The 19,541-nt window shown below is 43.3% G+C and overlaps 1 protein-coding gene across 1 annotated transcript in view; it reads left to right on the top strand.

Annotated features, from left to right (window-relative positions):
• The window catches only part of LOC122396797 (protein dachsous), a 71,067-nt gene that overhangs the window by 39,785 nt on the left and 11,741 nt on the right, over positions 1 to 19,541 (top strand). Inside the window, exons 11-14 of the mRNA XM_043395483.1 lie at positions 2,300 to 2,626; positions 3,001 to 3,487; positions 17,536 to 18,481; positions 19,044 to 19,329. Coding sequence (XP_043251418.1) covers positions 2,300 to 2,626; positions 3,001 to 3,487; positions 17,536 to 18,481; positions 19,044 to 19,329 — 2,046 coding nt within the window. The remainder of the gene's footprint in view (positions 1 to 2,299; positions 2,627 to 3,000; positions 3,488 to 17,535; positions 18,482 to 19,043; positions 19,330 to 19,541) is intronic.

The following is a 19,541-nucleotide window of genomic DNA, read 5'->3' as shown; positions in this document are numbered from 1 at the left end:
ACAAAGCCGAACTCGAGCTCGAACTCGAACTCGAGCTCGAGCTCTCGACTACGGGGAACTTATCGATCTCCCCCCTCCTCTCGCGGCACACGTACAGGCGAGCTTACACCGGCGAAGGACGACAAGGACGTAAGAGAGGACCAAAAATGGGGCTACCGAGCGGCTACCCTTTTAGGTGCTCCGCTCTCGCGTCGTTATTGTTTCGGTGGTTGCGTCGGTGCATAAAGTGCCACGGAACAGGAGGGGCTGTCAATTTAGCGGTCTAACGGACGAGAAACTGAAATTACACTCTCCTATCTTGCTCCGTGCCCGTTCCCTCCTCTTTTCCCATCGCCATTCAACCCCTTCCACGACCGATTTTCGACGTCGCCAGCGTCGCGCCACGGCACTCCGCGCGGACACCAGCCACCTACGCTCGCGAGAACGGAATATAATCGGCGTCGGTGCCGGCCTGGCTAATAGGAAAGCCCTGCTATGAAAATACCTCGAATAATTGCCTTGAATCCCCGGCCGGTGCGGGGGCATTATAGTAAATTCAACGAAATGACTCGCGGGCCCCGACTCCCTCGGGGTCGAGAGCGCGTTCCATCCGCGTGTAACGTTCGCGGAATACCCTGCTGAGGACGCTGTGCCCCTCCCCTCCTGCCCTGGCGAACGCTGTTCCTCGTCGCCCTCTCTAAAAGCCCGAGGGGATTCCGCGGACGAGAAAATTCCATCGCGAATGCGTCCGTCGCCGCATGGCTGCACGGATAATCGGGCTCTACTTTCAGCGCGCGATAACGATAATCGTCCGGCGCTCCGGAGTTATCCGTTCCGCTTCTCCGTCCACGGACCCTTTATTTCCCCAAACGTCGTCGCCCGTTCGTCGTTAAAGCGGTTTTACGATCGGTACGGTCTGAAATAATGCCCGTTTTCGGGAATTTATCGACCCCGAAGGGGGGAATCCGCGTCCCGATTTCTCGATATTGTTAAGAAAACCTCGAGAACGCGTTTAGTTCTAACCTTCGAAATTGAAAAACCTATCGTCGAGGAAATGTGGCTCGAACCTCCTTAGCTTCGAGGACATATTTTTCTTTGAGGTCCTCTCGGGCGACCAAGCCTTTATTAACTAATTTAACGATTAACTATCGACTAGAACACACACTTTATTAACAGGAAAGAATATTCCACTAAAACGGATGAGTCCTTTGGTACAAATTATTTTAGTATATTTCTTTTTTCAACTCGACTACCTTCAAAGGCCACAATCCAAACATTTTACTCAACGAGAAATAACATGAATGCCAATAATAAAAACTTTCTAATGGTTGACGACATACAGATAGATAGTAGCCAACGAAATGATAAGAAATCTAAATAGAAATGGTCCCAAACCTCCGAAGTGTGAAAGTTGCTCGATCGCAAGAAGCGCATTAAGTTGGCGACGCGTATTTCGAAAAATGGTCGAACCGGAACGGGGAGAGTCCAATTCTCGGGTCGGTGGTCGTAAAGCATAGGGAACACGAGCGACGAACAGGATGATTACTAAAAGCGCGCGCGGAAAGTCCGGTGTTCTCGGTCTCGTAGCAAAGCGTTCTGTACGGCCGACAACACGGTATATCGCTCGTTTTGCGCTTATCTAGACCGGCGCCCGTGTATCAGACGAGCGCATTAGCGCGCCCCGCGGAACCGTGCGGCAAAGGGACCCGCTCGTCCCTACGGAATACCCCGAAGGACGACTCTCGTCCTGCTAGGGGCTCCGGAACCCGCGAACCAGCCACGTGAAAAGGGGAGAAGAAGAGAGTGGACGAGAGAGGCGAAACAATGGCCGCGTATATCATCGTGCCGCCAGCCTGCCGCGGTACGCATAGGCAAATCACCGGTTCCAACCAACACCGACACCCCTGCAGCGCGCGTTATACAAGAGCCAACGCCGTGTGCGTGTCCCGACGCAGCAACTACCGTTCTTCTGGGCCTCGTCTACGACCGTGCAACGCACTGCAACAGAGACGAGGAGGAAGCTTTGTTCGGAGCCCTTCGAATAATATTCCACCACCGACCCTGGAATTTCGAAATCAAACGCGTTACAAGGGGTTGCTCCGCTCCGAGGAATCCACTTTCGCGTGCTCTCGATCTTTCGTAGACCCAGAGAGTATTTATTAACAATGTAACTAGCTGGAAAATCCAACGTACCAAGAAAATCGTTATTTCCCCCCTTTATAAACGGAGTTATCCAATTTTTAACGATACTCGATTGTCCCAAAGTCCCAAAGGTTACATAAAAATTTGTGAAACGCAGTGCTACCATGCGATTGTGCAGGCAACATCAGCTTCAGCATCCCGGGGAACGTGGCCTCGGACAAGTTCACCGTTTCGTCGAGCGGTCTGGTGACCCTTCGCGGGCCCTTGAACCGCGAGGAGACTTCTCGTTACTCTGTACCGATTTTCGCGAGATCCAGCAAGCTGCTGGACATCAGCACGCTCGAGGTTCTAGTCATGGACGAGAACGACAACAGCCCCGAGTTCAGGCCCGGCTCCTGCTATACTTTGGCGGTTCCGGAAAATCAGGCCACTTCCGTCATTCACACAATCGCCGCGGCGGACCTCGACGAAGGCAGGAACGGGGAAATTTATTACAGTATCGTGGGTACGTACAATACATTGGCAAAAAAGTTGCTGAATTACGATATAAATTGCATCAACTGTATCATATCGACTAGCATGAATTATATAGTATGTATAAAGTATTGCATTATACGAGGATCGATATGAATATTTTTTTTATATTCGTGTCATAAATGGAAGAAGCTTCTCCAAAAACGTGATGAATGAATCCGTTCTGAATTATTTCTATAACCCTTATAATCGTTTGTTCACTCACGCGAATACTGCACATGGTTTAATCGATGTTTTTAACCATTCAATTCTTTACTTGGCATCGCCTTGTAATTATTAATCCCATAAATAAATAAATAAATATTCCACTGTTAAATATCTTAATGTCACACCTGGTGAACTCAGGCGGGAATATCGGTGCAAAGTTCATCCTTGAGCCGATAACCGGAATGCTGTCGATGTCGAACCTGGACCGAGAGGTGGTGTCCAAGTACGTTTTGACGATCTCGGCGAAGGACAAGGGTCGTCCCAGCTTGGAGGCTCGCTGCAACCTAACAGTGATCGTGTTGGACGTGAACGACAACGCCCCCACGTTCGTACAGAATCAGTACACCGAGTCGCGACCCCGTAACCCGGTCCAGGGCGGCGAATACTCCAGTTTCGGTCTGTCCAACGGGTTCTCGTACGCGTCGTCGAATTACCCGACGAATTATCATCCCAGCAAGTACGCGGCGACGATATCGGAGGACGTGGCGTCGGATTCCAGCGTGATGTCCGTGAGAGCGACGGATCCCGATCAGGGAGTGAACGGGAAGATCACGTACGCCATCGCAGAGGAAACGAGCTGGCTGTTCAGGGTTGACAACCTGACAGGTGTCATTACGACGGCCGGGTGAGTACTCGACTTCCTCCCTTTTTTTACGCGACATCTATTTCTGCAATTAAAACACGCCAATAAAATCGCGTTTACGACCGCGGCTCGTTGCATTGCTAAACGCGAGGGTTTCGAAAGAATTTTATTCGTTATTCATGAGCCACGATTCTGAGTACACGCGACAGTTTCGTCGATATAAATCGACATTATAAGATACGGGGTTGGAGTGATCGAATGTTAAATATATTCGTACAGATCGAAGAGGACCCGTATAATCGACAATTTCTATGCACTTTGAGAAACACTGGTTTCGTTTATGAAACATAAACGTTACGACCGGGTACGTTTAGATCCTCATTAGTATGATTTATACCCACGCGATACAAGCTTTTCATTGAACCTAAAAATAAACAAGGTTTAAGAACTATAAAATTATTCTTAGAAAATAAATGGCGTGTGGGTCGGTGCTTTCGTAAAAATCTCGAACGATTGGTAATTAGTCGTAATTGTCCGAGTTAAAGTCGCGTGGAATTTTCCTAACAGCAAATAAACGTTGAATAAACGTGGATCAAATTCAAAATGTCCCTGAAAAAACAATATTCATAACTTTGTTACCTTTCATAAAACATGTAACCCGTCAAATAGACAGGCTAATCGTACAGAGGAAGACTCGAGCGTACACACGAAACGTTCAAACACGCTACCACGCGCCACGCGTTTACGACTCGTCGATTATCGTGACAGCCGACGTCGCACACGCGCGACAGCAATGGCTGTCTATTTCATATTGCCACAAACGAACCCGGGCATAAACTGTCGACCATTCCGCGCAATAATTCCAACGGAGGAGCGAGCGGGTTAAGTTTTAATAAACGCTCCGGGAACGAATTCTTCGGGTTCGGTCTTTGGAATTTTATTCCGCGACGTCGGTCCCCGGGATTTTCTCACTGGTGGCTTATCTGGCCTGGGCCCCGTTCCCTTCTGGATACCTTCTCCCACAGTTTCATTCGCGAGAGCCACCGCCGGTAAACTAATTTCATTCCTTGCGTTAATTACCGCACGACCTTTATTACGCGTCCGATTAGGATCGCCTGTGGGATATTACGCCGGCAACCCGTAGTCATAAAGCGAGAATCGCACGGGAGTAGCGGACTGGGCCCACAGGAGACGGGGAAAAGTCTTTTGGACGAGGTGGTGGCGGATGTGGACGGCGGCGGTGTGGTCTAGGAACGTCGTAAAATTATAAAGTCACTCGATGCGGCTCACAAACGATGCACCGCGCTCGATTAGTCGATTCCATATGCATAACCCGTCGGGATGGACGAACATGTTCTTCCTTCGACTGTCTTCGTTCCTCTTCTTGCAGCATGTCCCTCGCGATTACACGCGCAATAACCCCGTATCGCGGGACGTCGTTAAAGTCGTACTCTTTCCGTGGCTTCCGTCTCGTCAAGGTCGAACTCCAGCTAATTAATAGACAATTTCGCCGCCGGGTCCCACGAACTTTGACCCCTCGCACAAGACGATCGTTGAGCCCATTATTCTCGATACGAGTCGCGAACGTGCAATTATCAATCTGCTGCGGGACGTTTAATCGTTACACAGTAATCGTTATCAACGATTATTATTCTTAATGGTCCCGCGTAACCAGTATCGATGATTAATCATAGGCGGAGATATTACGAGAGAATAATTTTTATCGTACAGGTTGTTCCTGTTTTCTTAATTTCAACTCTTAACTCGTAACTGTTAGGGGCCCCCATGGAATCAGCAGCATTGTGTTATTATATCACGTAGATGCTTCCTCGTTAGTAAGCATACGTACGGTAGTTGTTAGGGAAGAAGGTCGTTAGATGTTTTCTGCGCGGTCTTCTAGGTGAATTTGCTGCATATAACTTCTCGGTTAGGTCGTTAGGGTGATTTTCTAATCTTGTTCCGTATCTGCCACATAGACGTCCAATCTCTTCTGTCACGGATATAATCGCATAATCATCGCGCACCTCGTCGTTATTCATATACCAATTTGCTAGGCAAAATCTAGAATTCGTTTATTTCTGTATTCGGGTTTGTATTCAACCGCGAAAGGCTGATCGAAATTAAAATTCTAAATCCATCGCCGGGGACGTTACGCAACGGCGGAAGTATTTAGCGTGGTCCTTTGAATTTCCTTATGGCTTTCCCGATCGACACATTCCTCCCTTACATGGCTGAAGTATCCGTCGAATGTAGGAATTCTGGTTTCTTGCAACGACTCCGCGATTCCATCGGTTTAGCGTTCGTTGATTGAGTTTTGCAACTTTGCGTTCGCAAAGACACGCAAAAGTAAATGTTCAACGTGCATCCATTGTCGAGCGTATTTGTTGTTTCGCGTGTTCTTCGAATCCTCCGAGTCTTTGTGCGATGGCGGAAGCGTTTACTGTGCCACTTTGAATTGCCTTGTAACTTTCCAGATAGAACGGTCGTTCTTATATGGCGAAGGTATTCCCTGAATGTTGCGTGTCTGGTTTCTTGCAACAAGGTTCGTACTCCGCGGTCCCATCGAATTAAAGTGGCGGTCGATCATTAGGTTTCGTGACATTTCTTCACCGGGTAATAAATTTCCAAAAATCGTTGCAAAACGTTGTTATCGTTAGACCGTTACGATTGCTCAATTTACTGCTGGACGATTTCCAAGAGTTTCTGTTATATTTTCCATTCCAAGTTAAAATTTACAGCCCGACTTAGTATCTCTCATCCGCAATGGCCACTCGAAAGAACCAATTTTTCTCTGGAACGGTCTCGAGCCCGTGGAACACTAGGGACGCGCAAAAATTACCCCTCGGTCGGTAGCTGGTTGCAGCAGCGGATCGGTTGCATCTTTAATTCCGATTTATCGGTCAATAGACGATTGTTCGAATCCGGAGAACGGGCCGGATTTAAGCGGAAAGTGGCGGCGGGTAGCTTGTTTGTGTGACGGAAGCCTTAATCGTGCACGGCGATCTTGTGTAATCCACGTCCGCCATTACCATAACTCTGCGGATCCAACGTTGGCGGCTCACCGGCCGCCGTTTCGTGCCTTAAATCGCACGAAAGCCGAGGGAGGTTGGCTGCTTTTTCGCCGTTACCACCGAGCGAATTTAGCGTCCCCGTCGCCGTGAGCTATACGCCTCGAGAAATCGCTGTATCGACTTAGCGCACCGACTATCCCCATCCCCTAAACGCCTACCTCTCAGGGGAAAACATCCATTTCATACATCCTAACCACCATGATAAATAGACACATTTAAACTGAGTCAAACCTTTCTTTCCACACTATCTATAGAAACTTACTATCTCGCTATATCGTGCTCCAAACTCTCGAAATCCAAGTGCACAGCAATTTGCTTTTCAAAATACAAATCCCTTTGAACCATTCATTGGTCAAACCCAGTCTTACAAATCCGAAACATCATACGTTTTCGAGCACAATGAACTCGCTATATCGTGCTCCAAACTCACGAAATCCAAGTGCACAGCAATTTGCTTTTCAAAATACAACTCTTTCTAAACCATCCATTGGTCAAACCCAATCTTCAAAAACCCAAACATCATACGTTTTCGATCAGAATGAACGAGTTCCTTTCAGCTACGATTTACCAGATCCTGTCACCGTGCACACCTCGATAAACTCCGCCTCCATCGACGCGGTGTCTCTCTCTCGTCCAGTTTCTTTTTTCCGCGTGTACCTGTTAGACGCAGCCGCGAATTGTTCCAATCCGTTAACCCATTTAGCGTCCAGTTTCTCGATCGGTTATTTACAACGAGCGTCGAGACTTTCCCGTTTCCAATGGCGTTCGGTGAACCCGCACGCTCGCGCCGCGCAAACGTCTTTATCGGGGCCCCGCGCTAATTCTAATCTAATTATACTATCGCGGCAAATTTTTCGCTCATGCTCGCGCTGGCTTGAATGCATTAATTTGTTCCCATTGAAACGCGGGGCGGCCGTTTAACCGGTAACATTCAATTGCCCGGGCGTCCACCCATTCCGCCGTCAGATACCGGGGGACGATAAGAGCCCAGAGGGGGCGGGTGTAATTTATCGAATCGGCAAACTTTGTCTTTATTAGCGGCTTCGAGGAGTCACGCGAGCCCCGTGCGAATTCGCGGGGCCGCCGATAAGCACCGCCGGGGCCCCCCTCCCCCCGATAATGGGTTTCGCGCGTACGGCACGTACGTACGTACGTGCACGTAATAACCTTTAACGAGCGTGGAATAATAATCGAGCGCCGGTAGCGCGCAAGATCGACGCAGTTATTTACGATTTAACCGAGTCGGCTCGCCCCGCACGCTGTCGTGCGATTAAACGAGCTTCTACCCGACCTTTTTCATTTACGCCGGCACGAATTGCCTTTGCCCAGAGATGCCAGATATAATATTCATCGAACCCCGCCGCTCTCGCCTCCGCCTCGTTCGGGAATCATTGTTTCTCTGACACGGATTATGTCGCCGTGGCTATCCACGGCGAATGTAACGCGGGGTACTTCGAGAACAATTCCGCTTGGAATCTCGAACCGGGTCCACGCATCGGGGACCTATTCAGGCCAGCAACTTATTATTACGTTCCATAATTCATTACACGTACTGAAACATCGACGTTGATAACAGTCGTTGGTAAAGGCAACCCCTAACAGACTTGAGACCACAGACGAGGTATATGAATAGACCTTTCACCTAATGTAATTTTTCGGCCCGAGTTTCTGGGGTCCCGGGACCCCATTACCATTTTCGTGTCACTCGCAACGTTATCAACAGATTCAGAAATTAACACAAGAGGAAGTGTGACAGAAAATAAAATTACATAAATTTTATTATTTTTTAACAGAATGAAAGCTGTATGGTCCAGAATTGAGCATCAATCGATTAATTTCATTGGAATAACCAATCGATTGAGGTTATTTAAAGATTTCAAAATTATTAAAATACGTAAGGATCTCATTGATAAATACACCGCAAATCCTCTATTTTTTATTTTAAATTGTAATATATTATCGGATTTAAAAACTAACTCGGCAAAAACGTATTTGCGACTCGAAATTAGTGCTATTAGACCGCACACCAGAACGAAGAAGGTATGTGGAACTATAAGAAGGACGCAGCCATTAGCTCATATTATTTGCTATGTAATTAATAATTATATTAATTATATAGTAAATAATATGACCCAGGTCTCACCGCGAGGAGGTTGCTGCGTATGGAGACCCGCCCTAGCCTCGCCCCAACCACCCTTCCTTTGGCGAGGAATTCGAATACCTATCCAAGAGAGAAGCTATCGAAAAGTTGGAAACGAGCTAGAGAAGGAGAGTTCTTAAAAGAACTGCCCAATCAATAGATGAAGAACCTAACAAAATGTCAATACATGTGAGGTGATACACATGTTTTCTAAAAACGAAATTGGAATGTGCAACTGCACCTACGAACTCTGATGAAGAGATCGAAAACCTAACAAAATGTTGATACATGTGAGACAATCCAGCACATGTTTTCTAGAAACGAAATTGGAATGTGCAACTGCACGTACGAATCCTGATTACTAAAGTACCAACATGTACTTTATTATTAATTGTTCCTTCTTAAATAACAAGACACTCGTACAAAACGAAGAAAGGACCCTGAAGATCCAATCAGAAATGTGCAACTGCACTTACGGACCTTGCATATTAGAATACTAATATGTATCTTAATATTAATCATTCCCACTTAAATTTACGCACACGGTTCGGTAATATTTAATAAACGGCAGGAGAACGCTTTTTAATCTTATAATCTATATACATTTGTACTTATATTCTAACGCAATCTGTAGAAACATGAAGAAATATGAGGAAATATTTTCTTCTTGGTGTCTTCATCGATCCCAGGATGTTTTTCTAAAACATACACTCATATACAATAAATATAACCGATATAAAACGAAGATATGACAAGATATTTTCTTTTCGGTGTCTTCGACAATCCCACGATGTTTCCCTGAAACATAAACTCATATCCAATAAATATAACTCATATAAAACAGAGAAACATGAAAAGATATTTTCTTCTTGGTGTCTTGATTAATCCCACGATGTTTCCCTGAAACATAAATCAGACAATAAATAAAATTGTATGAAATATTTCTCTAAGAGCGATCAAGATGGAATCCGTGTACAATTTCCAATTCCATTCTTCAATGATTATAGATCCTGTAACAAGAACTTGTTCAAAGAATTAATAGCTGAAATGAAAGTGTATTAATGGACACAGAAAAAAATAATTATATACCGACACGATAGACTCATGATAATCGATCATAGTAAAAGTGATATGAAATTAATATTTTAAAAAAGTTGAAAAACATAAATATTACTTGAAAATGAATGCAAAGTTAAATTCGTGCCAGTGTTAAGATAAATAAGAAATAGATTGAAAATTTTATTCATTTGTTACCGTTGATTTTATTTTTCAAGAAAAATATTTTCAAGAGATATACATTGCAATAATTATATTTTACTGTATTGAAAACTAAATTACGTTCATGCAGAAAAAGCAATAACGAACGAAAATGTCGATTCTGCGCGGAAATTAATTCTCAATATGAAATATCGAATTGCAATTTGCATATCCTTTTGATGCAAGCATTCTATTTTCCATCGATTAAAACAATGATCGCGAACAAACTTTGATTTATGCAAAGAATACAGAATATTTATAAAAAATTCGCTATTTATAAATAACAATTGGATTGCAAACGTTATTATATCCCGTAAAAATTACCAACTCTAAGAATGAATAATTAGTGATATAGATATCTATATAGCAATCATAAATTTAATATACAATAAAATTAATCACAATATAGAATTTTTAAATGCATCACAAATCTGTGATGAACATACATTCCCATATATTACAGATTTTAACACGTTACGAAGAATAAAACAATTGGTCTATTCACAACAGTACTTTAAAGCAGTATTTCTTTTGAGAATGAACTCATAATTGGAATAAACGTCCACTCGTCTTAAATTCAAACAACCCGTGAGTGGACCATTCTTTCTTTCGCAACGCTAATTTATAAAATAAAAAGCTATACGCGAATGGTGCTTGTTATTCGCAAAATGAACCACACAGGGTTCCTTTATTAATTAAATCGCGTGCACCTATATTCAATCATGCGCAACACTAATTTTAATAATGACGTTGAGCCATTCGAGGCTTTGCAGATTCTCAGCTTGCTTCTCGATGATCCTGGTGCAATGGCCAGCGTTTTGGCCAGCTTTTGGGCATTGAATCGCAACTCTAATTAATAAAAAACGCGACAAGTCAAGATCGCAACGCTAATTTATAATATAAAAATTCCAAACGCGATTTATAACAATAAAAGCAACCGCGAATGATGATTATTCGCAACGCTACCCTGAAAAGTAAACGCGAAAAATAGTAATTCGCAACGCTAAGAACAAACCGATCAGTACGTTCGCAACGCTATTCTTAAATAACGATAAAAGCAATCGCGTATGGAATTCGCAACGCTACCCTAAAAAGGAAACGCGAAAAATAGGAATTCGCAACTCTACAAGTAAAACGCGATTATTGTGTATTCGCAACTCTATCTTTAATGGAAATACATTTATGTTTCGCAACGCTAATGCAAATCGCGTTGCCCAAAAACGCTGGATCAGGTGCTGGCGTCTTCGGTTGTAGCTATAAACATACATGCACAAAATAATCTAACTACATCGAGCTACTTCAAACTACAATAGAGTGGCACATATGGGGATGAAGTTAGACGTTTTAAATATCGCAACACTACGGGGCAACAACGCGATAAATCAACAATCGCAACGCTAATTTATAATAGAAAAATTCCAAACGCGATTTGTAAGAATAAAAGCAACCACGAATGGTAATTATTCGCAACGCTACCCTGAAAAGCAAACGCGAAAAATAGTAATTCGCTACTCTAACAGCAATCGCGTTTACTAATAATTCGAAACGCTATTTTGAAAGCAAACGCCCGGTTCCTAGGTTTGCATAAAGACAATCGCGAATCGTATTTATTCACAGCACTGATATATCAACGCGATAAATATTTGTTCGCAACTCTACGAGCAAACGCGAACATTGTATATTATTCGCAACTCTAACTTTAATCAGGGGCTATTGGTACATGTGCATAGACATGTACTGGCCACAAAATAAACTAACTACTACTAGTACTACAATTAGGGTAGAATTTGGGCATTGAAAATATCGCAACGCTAAATAAAAAATCGCACGATTAATCAAGATCGCAACGCTAATTTATAGTATGAAAATTGCAAACGCGGTTGATGTCCGTTATATATATAAAAGAGTAAAAAAGCAACGCGAATCGTGATTGTTCGCAACACTACCCTGAAAAGCAAACGCGAAAAATAGTATTTCACAACTCTACGAGCAATCGCGTTTATCAATAATTCGCAACACTACTTTTAAGCAAACATTCGGTACCTAAGTTTGCAAAAAAATCAATCGCGTATGGTGTCAAGGCGCAACACTACCCTGAAAAGGAAACGCGAAAAGCAGTAATTCGCAACTCTACAAGCAAACGCGATTATTGCATATTCGCAACTCTATGTATATCATAACCGCGAGTTATGGGGAGGGATGGCTGGCATGTATGGTGCAATCATGTACCATCAGGTACATGCATACGTGAGCCAGTCAGAAAAATAAACTAACTACAACTACGGACGAGTTAAGTGACAAAGTAGTAACAGGAATGACTTTTCATTCTCATCCGAGGATGAAGATGAAAAGCCATTTGTTGCAGCCCGCTCTTGAGACAGTTTGTCAGGGCCTCTTCAGCTCATTGAGAGCCTTTTCTTTCTTCGGCGGTCCTGCCGATGCCTGAAACTTACGAAAGACCGGGCTCGAGATTTCGTGCAATACGTAGTCTTCCAACAATATACGAATTGTTGCAAGAGCATACGTGGTGAATCTCGAGCGGGACGAACGTTTCGAAAGGGACCTAATCACGACCGCGATCGCGAGAGAGCGACTTTAAGAGTCGCGCGATTCGAGGAGTCGAAAATAAAGCCGAAACAAACAGCACAAGTGCACCGTTTGAATCAGCAAGATTTCTACTCTCGAAATCGTAACTACAGGAACAGAACTGCCACGCGAAAACGCGCCTACCCGAATTACTAATGTGGACAGTCCTGCCCTGACCCTACCTACTTAGATTAAGCACACATACCAGAAAAGAAGTTACCTACCTACCTAACGCTATATTTAAAAAAATGCAAAACTCAGTCTCTCAAACAAACACTCCACGGTTCTCATTCACAATGTCCGGGCGCGACCTAAACTAGAGAGGACTCCCCGGGGTTCCTCCGACACCCGGACATGACTAACTTCAATCACACTCTAATTGTGTACGTACCAGTTTTTGCAGTGGACTGACAAAGCTAGTGCCCATTGCGTACTTTTATTATTTATGTAAAACATTTCAATATATCTGATATAGTCTTTATTAAAATATACTCTATATGATCATATAAGATCGAAAAGCTAATTCATTATGCATTTTACAATATCATTGACGTGTATGCAATACGAACAATTGCCAAGTAAATAATAACTATAAGTTTAATATTATTATTACGATTGTTATGAATCTAATTTAAAAAAACTCTGTATCTGAATCGTAATAAACTTTTGAAACGATGCACTTCCACATCCTAACCACAAACACACATATGTGGACAGTACATCGTGCACGAGACACTAGCATTGTCAGCCGCACGGATAAATTATTATTGTAAATGTTACAAACTAAAGTCATCGTGCCCCGTTGCCTTCGCTCGTGCAAATAACACTTGGGCATGTGCACGAACTTAGGCAACGAACACGGAAAAGTATCCTGAAAATCCTGACTAGAAAAACTGGTTATTAATAATTAACTAAACGGTATCTATTCTCAATTAAAATGACTCGACTTGTTCTATGTAATATATCAACAACAGAGTACGTTAATATTGAAAGATATTATTATTCAAGGAAAATTTGTGACTGAAATTTAATTGTGCAAAATGTAAGACTTTAATAAAGATCTCATGATAAAATAATTTACTTTGCAAATTGAAATAAATTTGATAAATTATTATGCAAAATATTAAATTAACCTTGGTCGATTCTGTCGTCAAAGTAAATTTTTTTAAAAATATAATTAACATGCATGTTCCTTTGAGTTGAGAATCGACCAGTCGCGAAACGCCTTCTTGCACATAAAATACATCATATGATGTATTAATCGATAAAACGAATATTTAATAATTATATTAATAATGTAAGATATTTTACTGAATCGTACAATTAATATAATGTTTTCACATTATATTAATTTATATTCTACTCAATTATATAATTCATATAAAGTTAATAAACATATTTCATATAATTGATCAAAATTGTGTAATAATCATATTGTGTAATATTTATTGATAACATTAAAAAACGCGAGTGCAAGAAGACCCTAGCCTGCACTAAAAATATACAACTCATGGGTATTTTTCATACCCGAGGTCACTTAACTCGTCAAAAATACTAAGTATACAACTGGTCACCCGTGTTGATTCGGATCTTTCATCCTACAACATGGTTGGGGACCAGAGGAACACAAATAGCATGCAACTTACGAGTGATGAACTTGTGCCTCTGGGATGACTGCATAATGATGCTGCTGCTGCCCAGTGGAAGTCATCAAAGCCCCCTGCATGGTCCTGCTGTAAAGAATAAGAAAGCAATTATAATCTATTGTTAAAATTGGAGAGATTTTTAATTAACAAATTTCAAAGTATAAATTTCTACTTACGTTGTTCGCTCGTGGCCCACCGCCCGATACCCCCCGAGTACTGCTACTCGTTCCCAGGATCATGTTCAGAATCTGTAAGAAAACTGTAAGAAAACAATTAGAATCTATTGTCAAAACTGTAGAGATTTTTAATTAAAAGTTTCAAAGTATAAATTTATACTTACATTGTTTGCTGGTGGTGCATCGACTAATAGTCCTCTTCGGTGATGCACTGACTCTAATTCCGGTAACGAGGAGTTTAAATTTCAAATTGAAAAAATAATTAATTTGATGGGAAAATATTAAATTAGATTACCGCGACCGAAGATTGAAATCGGCGAACAAATGATTCTATTATCGCGATTGAGAAAACAAGGAGAGCCACGATGCTCTGGAAATAATTTAATACCGCGTAAGAAACACTGCTTCTATTCTCGCGTTTGCCTAACATCGCGAACGATAACGTGCTCGGGGTCACTTTGCCCCGAGAAACAAACTTGTTGCTACGTACAAACACTGAATCTACCGGCCGCATTGCGCGCGGCCAACAAATTTCCTGGAAAGAAAAGAGCTGAAAATAAAGGGACAGGAGACAAGAAACACAACAACAAGCACACCTGTGCTTTGCCTATCGATTTTCTTATTTCTTCTTACAAGAGTTCGTCAACAGAAATACTGCTTTACTTAGTACTGTTGTATACATAGTTTGTCACGTAAAAATTCAATGCCACGAAGGCGAAATATTCTCAATCAATGAGAATTTCAACGATAAAATATTATCTACGAAAATAATTACGTACAAGTAATTATTCAATTTATAAATATTATATCACTAAGTTTCATCGTTAGAGTTGTAAGCATGATTATGTTTACTTTCTCGAACGTTAGAATATCCCGTAATTTTTATAAATATTCCGAAATTTGCAAAAATTAAAGTTTGTTAATTATTTATGCTTTAATAGCATATTCCAACTACGTGGTTTCTACGTTTTCTTAAACTTGCATCGAAATATATATGCAAATTGCAATTACAACAATTCATAAAGAAATATGAACGATCAATTAAATAAATAACACTCGGAAATATTTAATCGCGATCAGAATACAGTTAAATATAAATTATTTCAATTTATCGTCGATATCTACCGACGCCATTTCTGTATACTTCGATATTATATCGAAGTGGATAAAAGGTTTGTCAAAGATTTTCATAATTTATCTTAACAATGGCCGATTATAAAATTATTATCATGCTTGCAACGAATTACACAATAAAGAGATACAAATATATAAATATTGATATAGATGTTAATTTTGGTTACAATTGTTTACAAGTTACCAATACTCCCTCCAAAATTTTTCGACTCGTCTGCCATCTGTTATGGTGTCGTTTACGCGCCAATGAAACTTCCCATGGCGTCGAATTTCAATCAGAGACTGCAACAGAAATGAAATACAAATTAAATCATAATTAAACAATAATTGATAATAATGAAGAAATATTAAAAGGTTAGAAACACGTATGTACCTCGTTGGTCGAGAAACGCCGACACGTCTTGGCAGGTTCCAACAAGTCTTACTATTTCTTAATTTCGAGTTCCGATAAAAGTCTGTAACAGAAACGAAATAACGATGCATTAAAGTACGCAAACGATTATTACAATTAAGTAATGATTAAATCGAAACCGTATTGCAAGAGATCGTAAGTAGTAATACGCGAGTAGTAATAGTGGAAGGATAAACAGGTTAGAAATACGCACCTCGGTCACGAAACGCCGATACGTCTCGACACGTCTTGCTATGTTTATTTTCAAAGTAGGAATGATGACCGTCCTCTGTGCTCGGCAACGCTCGCGAATTAGGCGGCGGGATGGGGGAAGCTCCGATGTCTCGCGAAGCTTGTTTACGAACCCGAAGGATACCTCGGATAGAAACCGCGGATAGACTGATTTTTTGTAAATTATTTACATCTTTACCTAGTCTACGGATCGCGAATAATTCCTACTTTTCAATTGGTATGCATTTACACGCACTAGCTGCTGTCTATCACACTAATTCAGTGAGTTTCTCAACTGACCGCCATCCATGAGAAGAGGCCGCTAAAATCACCTCCGAATTTTCAGGTCGGTATGGCAGTCAGATTCGGCCACGAAAGTCCATAAGATGAAAGGTCAACTCGTATACCTCGTCTGAGCTCAAACGACCACTCGATGATCGGTCGGGCGTTCAATTAAAAATTTCTCCTATAACATAGTACTTACGGAAGCAATTGTATATGCAACCAAATAATGATCATCGAAGGGAATCGAATGCAGATAACTGTGCTTAGACTCGAGTGTCATAAGTCACGGTCGACAATGTGCATCGTTCAATTGTTTTCCATCGTTTACAAAGTAGGTGGTGCGTGGTGGAGATCGCCTAGGCTATCGGTGCCGAATCGTCGCCGGCGTCGTGGCGCGTTATCGACACGATCTCGTGAGATCTGGTCTCGTGGGCTAAGGATCGAGGTATATCTTCCGGGTGGTCCTGGGAACGAACAAGGGGAGAACATTGATACACACCTAACCGCGTCGGGCCCGAGGAACGCGCGAGACCCGCACGGCTAACAGCAATAGCAACAATAACAGCAACAACGCGACACGGACGTACGCGGCGGCGACGGCTACCGATCTCGGGGGGTTCAGGATGCCCCCACGGGGCGCGAGGAGGAAGGTGGAAACAGTGTGAGAAAGTTTGGAGGGAAGGCGACCGCGGTGGGAGAAAGGGACGGAGAAAGAGACGCGGACAGAGATCGAGAAAGAGCGGTCCCCGACCGACCGGGATCTGGTTTTGCATATCGAGCTTCCTCCCCTCTCAAATAATGCATTCAAATGCCACATGGTGTCCCGGTGAAATGACACACTGCTGTCGCGCGGCTAAACTACGCCCTTGCGACTACCGACATAGATCTCCCTCTTTCCACCCCTCGATGGGGAATATTGACAGTCTAAAACTTGAAATTATAGGGGCAGTATCATCCATGGGAACGCTTTTTGAATATCGTTCGTATGTAGAGCAGAGATCTCGAAAGAAAAGCTCTGGGTTGGGGAATTTATTCCGAGCAAACTACACCATCGATTCGTCTGAGATTTCTATCATTCATTTAGCGTACATTTCTAATGCAGATTGTATTTTTTCCGTATCAATAAATCGAAGTTTCGCGTGACCAAATTCTGAAACTGTGCGATGGTTGCAGCCCGTTGGATCGAGAGCGCCAGAGAGTCTACAGTTTCGTGGTGGTGGCGACGGACAGCGGGAAGTACGACGCGAGGACCACGTCGATACCCGTGGAGATCCGTGTGAACGACGTGAACGACAACGCTCCAGTTTTCGCGGAGTACCCTTTCCGCGCGAGGGTGTCGATAGGCACGCAACCGGAGAAGAACATTCTCCGGGTGGTGGCGACGGACGCCGACGAGGGTCCAAGCGGAGAGATCGTCTACTCGTTCCTGCACGAGCAGGAGAAGCCAAAGTTCAGGATCCATCCGAGCACAGGCGCGGTCACAGCCGCGTTGTCCCTGTCCCAGGATAACGGGAAGACCTATCACTTGGAGGTGCTGGCCAGGGACAAGGGAAACCCGCCAAAGAGCGCTCGAGGACTGATCGAGCTGCAGGTGGGTGACCTGGCCGACCTGGTGCCTGTGCTCAAGTTTCAGAACGAGACCTACGAGGTGGTCATTCAGGAGAACTCGGCGGCAGGCACCGAGGTGGTCCAGGTCACGGCGGTACGATCAGACGGCAGACGACAACACGTTTCCTATTCCCTCGGGTCGGGGAACGATTTTGGCACGTTCACCATCGACGAAGACACAGGACTCCTGCGGGTCAACGACCCGACGAGACTAGACGCCGAATTGTGGACCGATCTGAGGGTGAAACCCGTGGAGGAGCACGCGGGAGACGGGCACGCGAACACCTGGGGACGGTCCTTGGAGGGTCAACAGTCCAAGGAGGAGCCCAGGGAAAGCTCCAAGCACGTGCTCACTGTGGTGGCTAGGACAACTGGAACGGACCCTTTGGAAGCTTACGTCAAAGTGGTTGTCAGGGTGTCCGACGTGAACGACAATCCACCCGTGTTCACGCAAACACAGTACTCTGCAACTGTGCTGGAAGGCAACGTCAAGGGGGACTTTGTTGTCAAGGTATTTATTTTTTAAATATGCTAAAGTTTTTAAAAAATTTCTAATCATTCTGGAAAAATTATTTTTAGCTGCAGGGGTCAATCACAATCATTTTTGGTGAATACACATACCCCCGAGAACCTACGCATTTTCGAGAAAAAAATTCCTAACCGAAAATAATACAATGTCTGACCACACAGTGATATGTTTCCCTGAAATTTTATGCGTATCTTTAAAAAATCATAACTCCCGAACGGATTGGACGATTTCAATGTTTCAACCGGCAAACAACGCGTATTTTAGTGAAGAATAAGTAGAAATTCTAAAAATAATCGGAAAGTTGTTCCTTAACACCTTAAAATGAGAAAAACCCCATAAAAGTGGTCGAATTTTCAAACTTCGACTCCTACAATGAATTTCAAGCAAATATATTTCTTTATATTCTTTGCCTATGTATGGTGTCATATATAATCACTTTAAAACAATAATATCGTGCTTCTTTAGAGGGTACATCCAACTTCTTTATCCCTTCAGAGGGTATAGCTAACTGTAAGGGGTTAATTTGCGATTTTCGTTTACTCAGCTTTCGGCCAGCGACGCTGACCAAGGAATGAACAGCAGGATCCTGTACCACATCGTCGACGGGAACCCAGACAACGCGTTCACCATAAGTCCGCCTTACAGCGGGGTGGTTCGCACCAACATCGTTCTCGATCGCGAGATCCGCGAGAAATACAGACTGACGATCATCGCGACGGACCAAGGGAACCCCCAGCTGACCGGCACGGCTGCTCTCAGCGTCAGAGTGATCGACATCAACGATAATCAGCCAACGTTTCCAGAGCACAGCATCATCTCCGTGTCCGAAGGTGAGTCCACGAGATATCAAAGAAACGCAAACGCCACCAGCATCTTAGAAATGAAATGCACGAGATAATTGCGTTGGTCGCGTACTCCAATTACGGCGTTTGTTCTCCTTACGGTATGGCGAACACGAAGGTTAACCGGCGATTATTAGCTGACACTATCCCCGATAGCGTATACGCCTCCCTGTACTCGATCTGTCTGCGTGTCATTTCCA

The sequence above is a fragment of the Colletes gigas genome, unplaced genomic scaffold (genome assembly GCF_013123115.1).
Source record: "Colletes gigas isolate AHSC1104 unplaced genomic scaffold, ASM1312311v1 Colletes_gigas_Sc00001, whole genome shotgun sequence".
NCBI lineage: Eukaryota > Metazoa > Arthropoda > Insecta > Hymenoptera > Colletidae > Colletes > Colletes gigas.
This window is presented reverse-complemented; position numbering and strand designations above follow the sequence as displayed.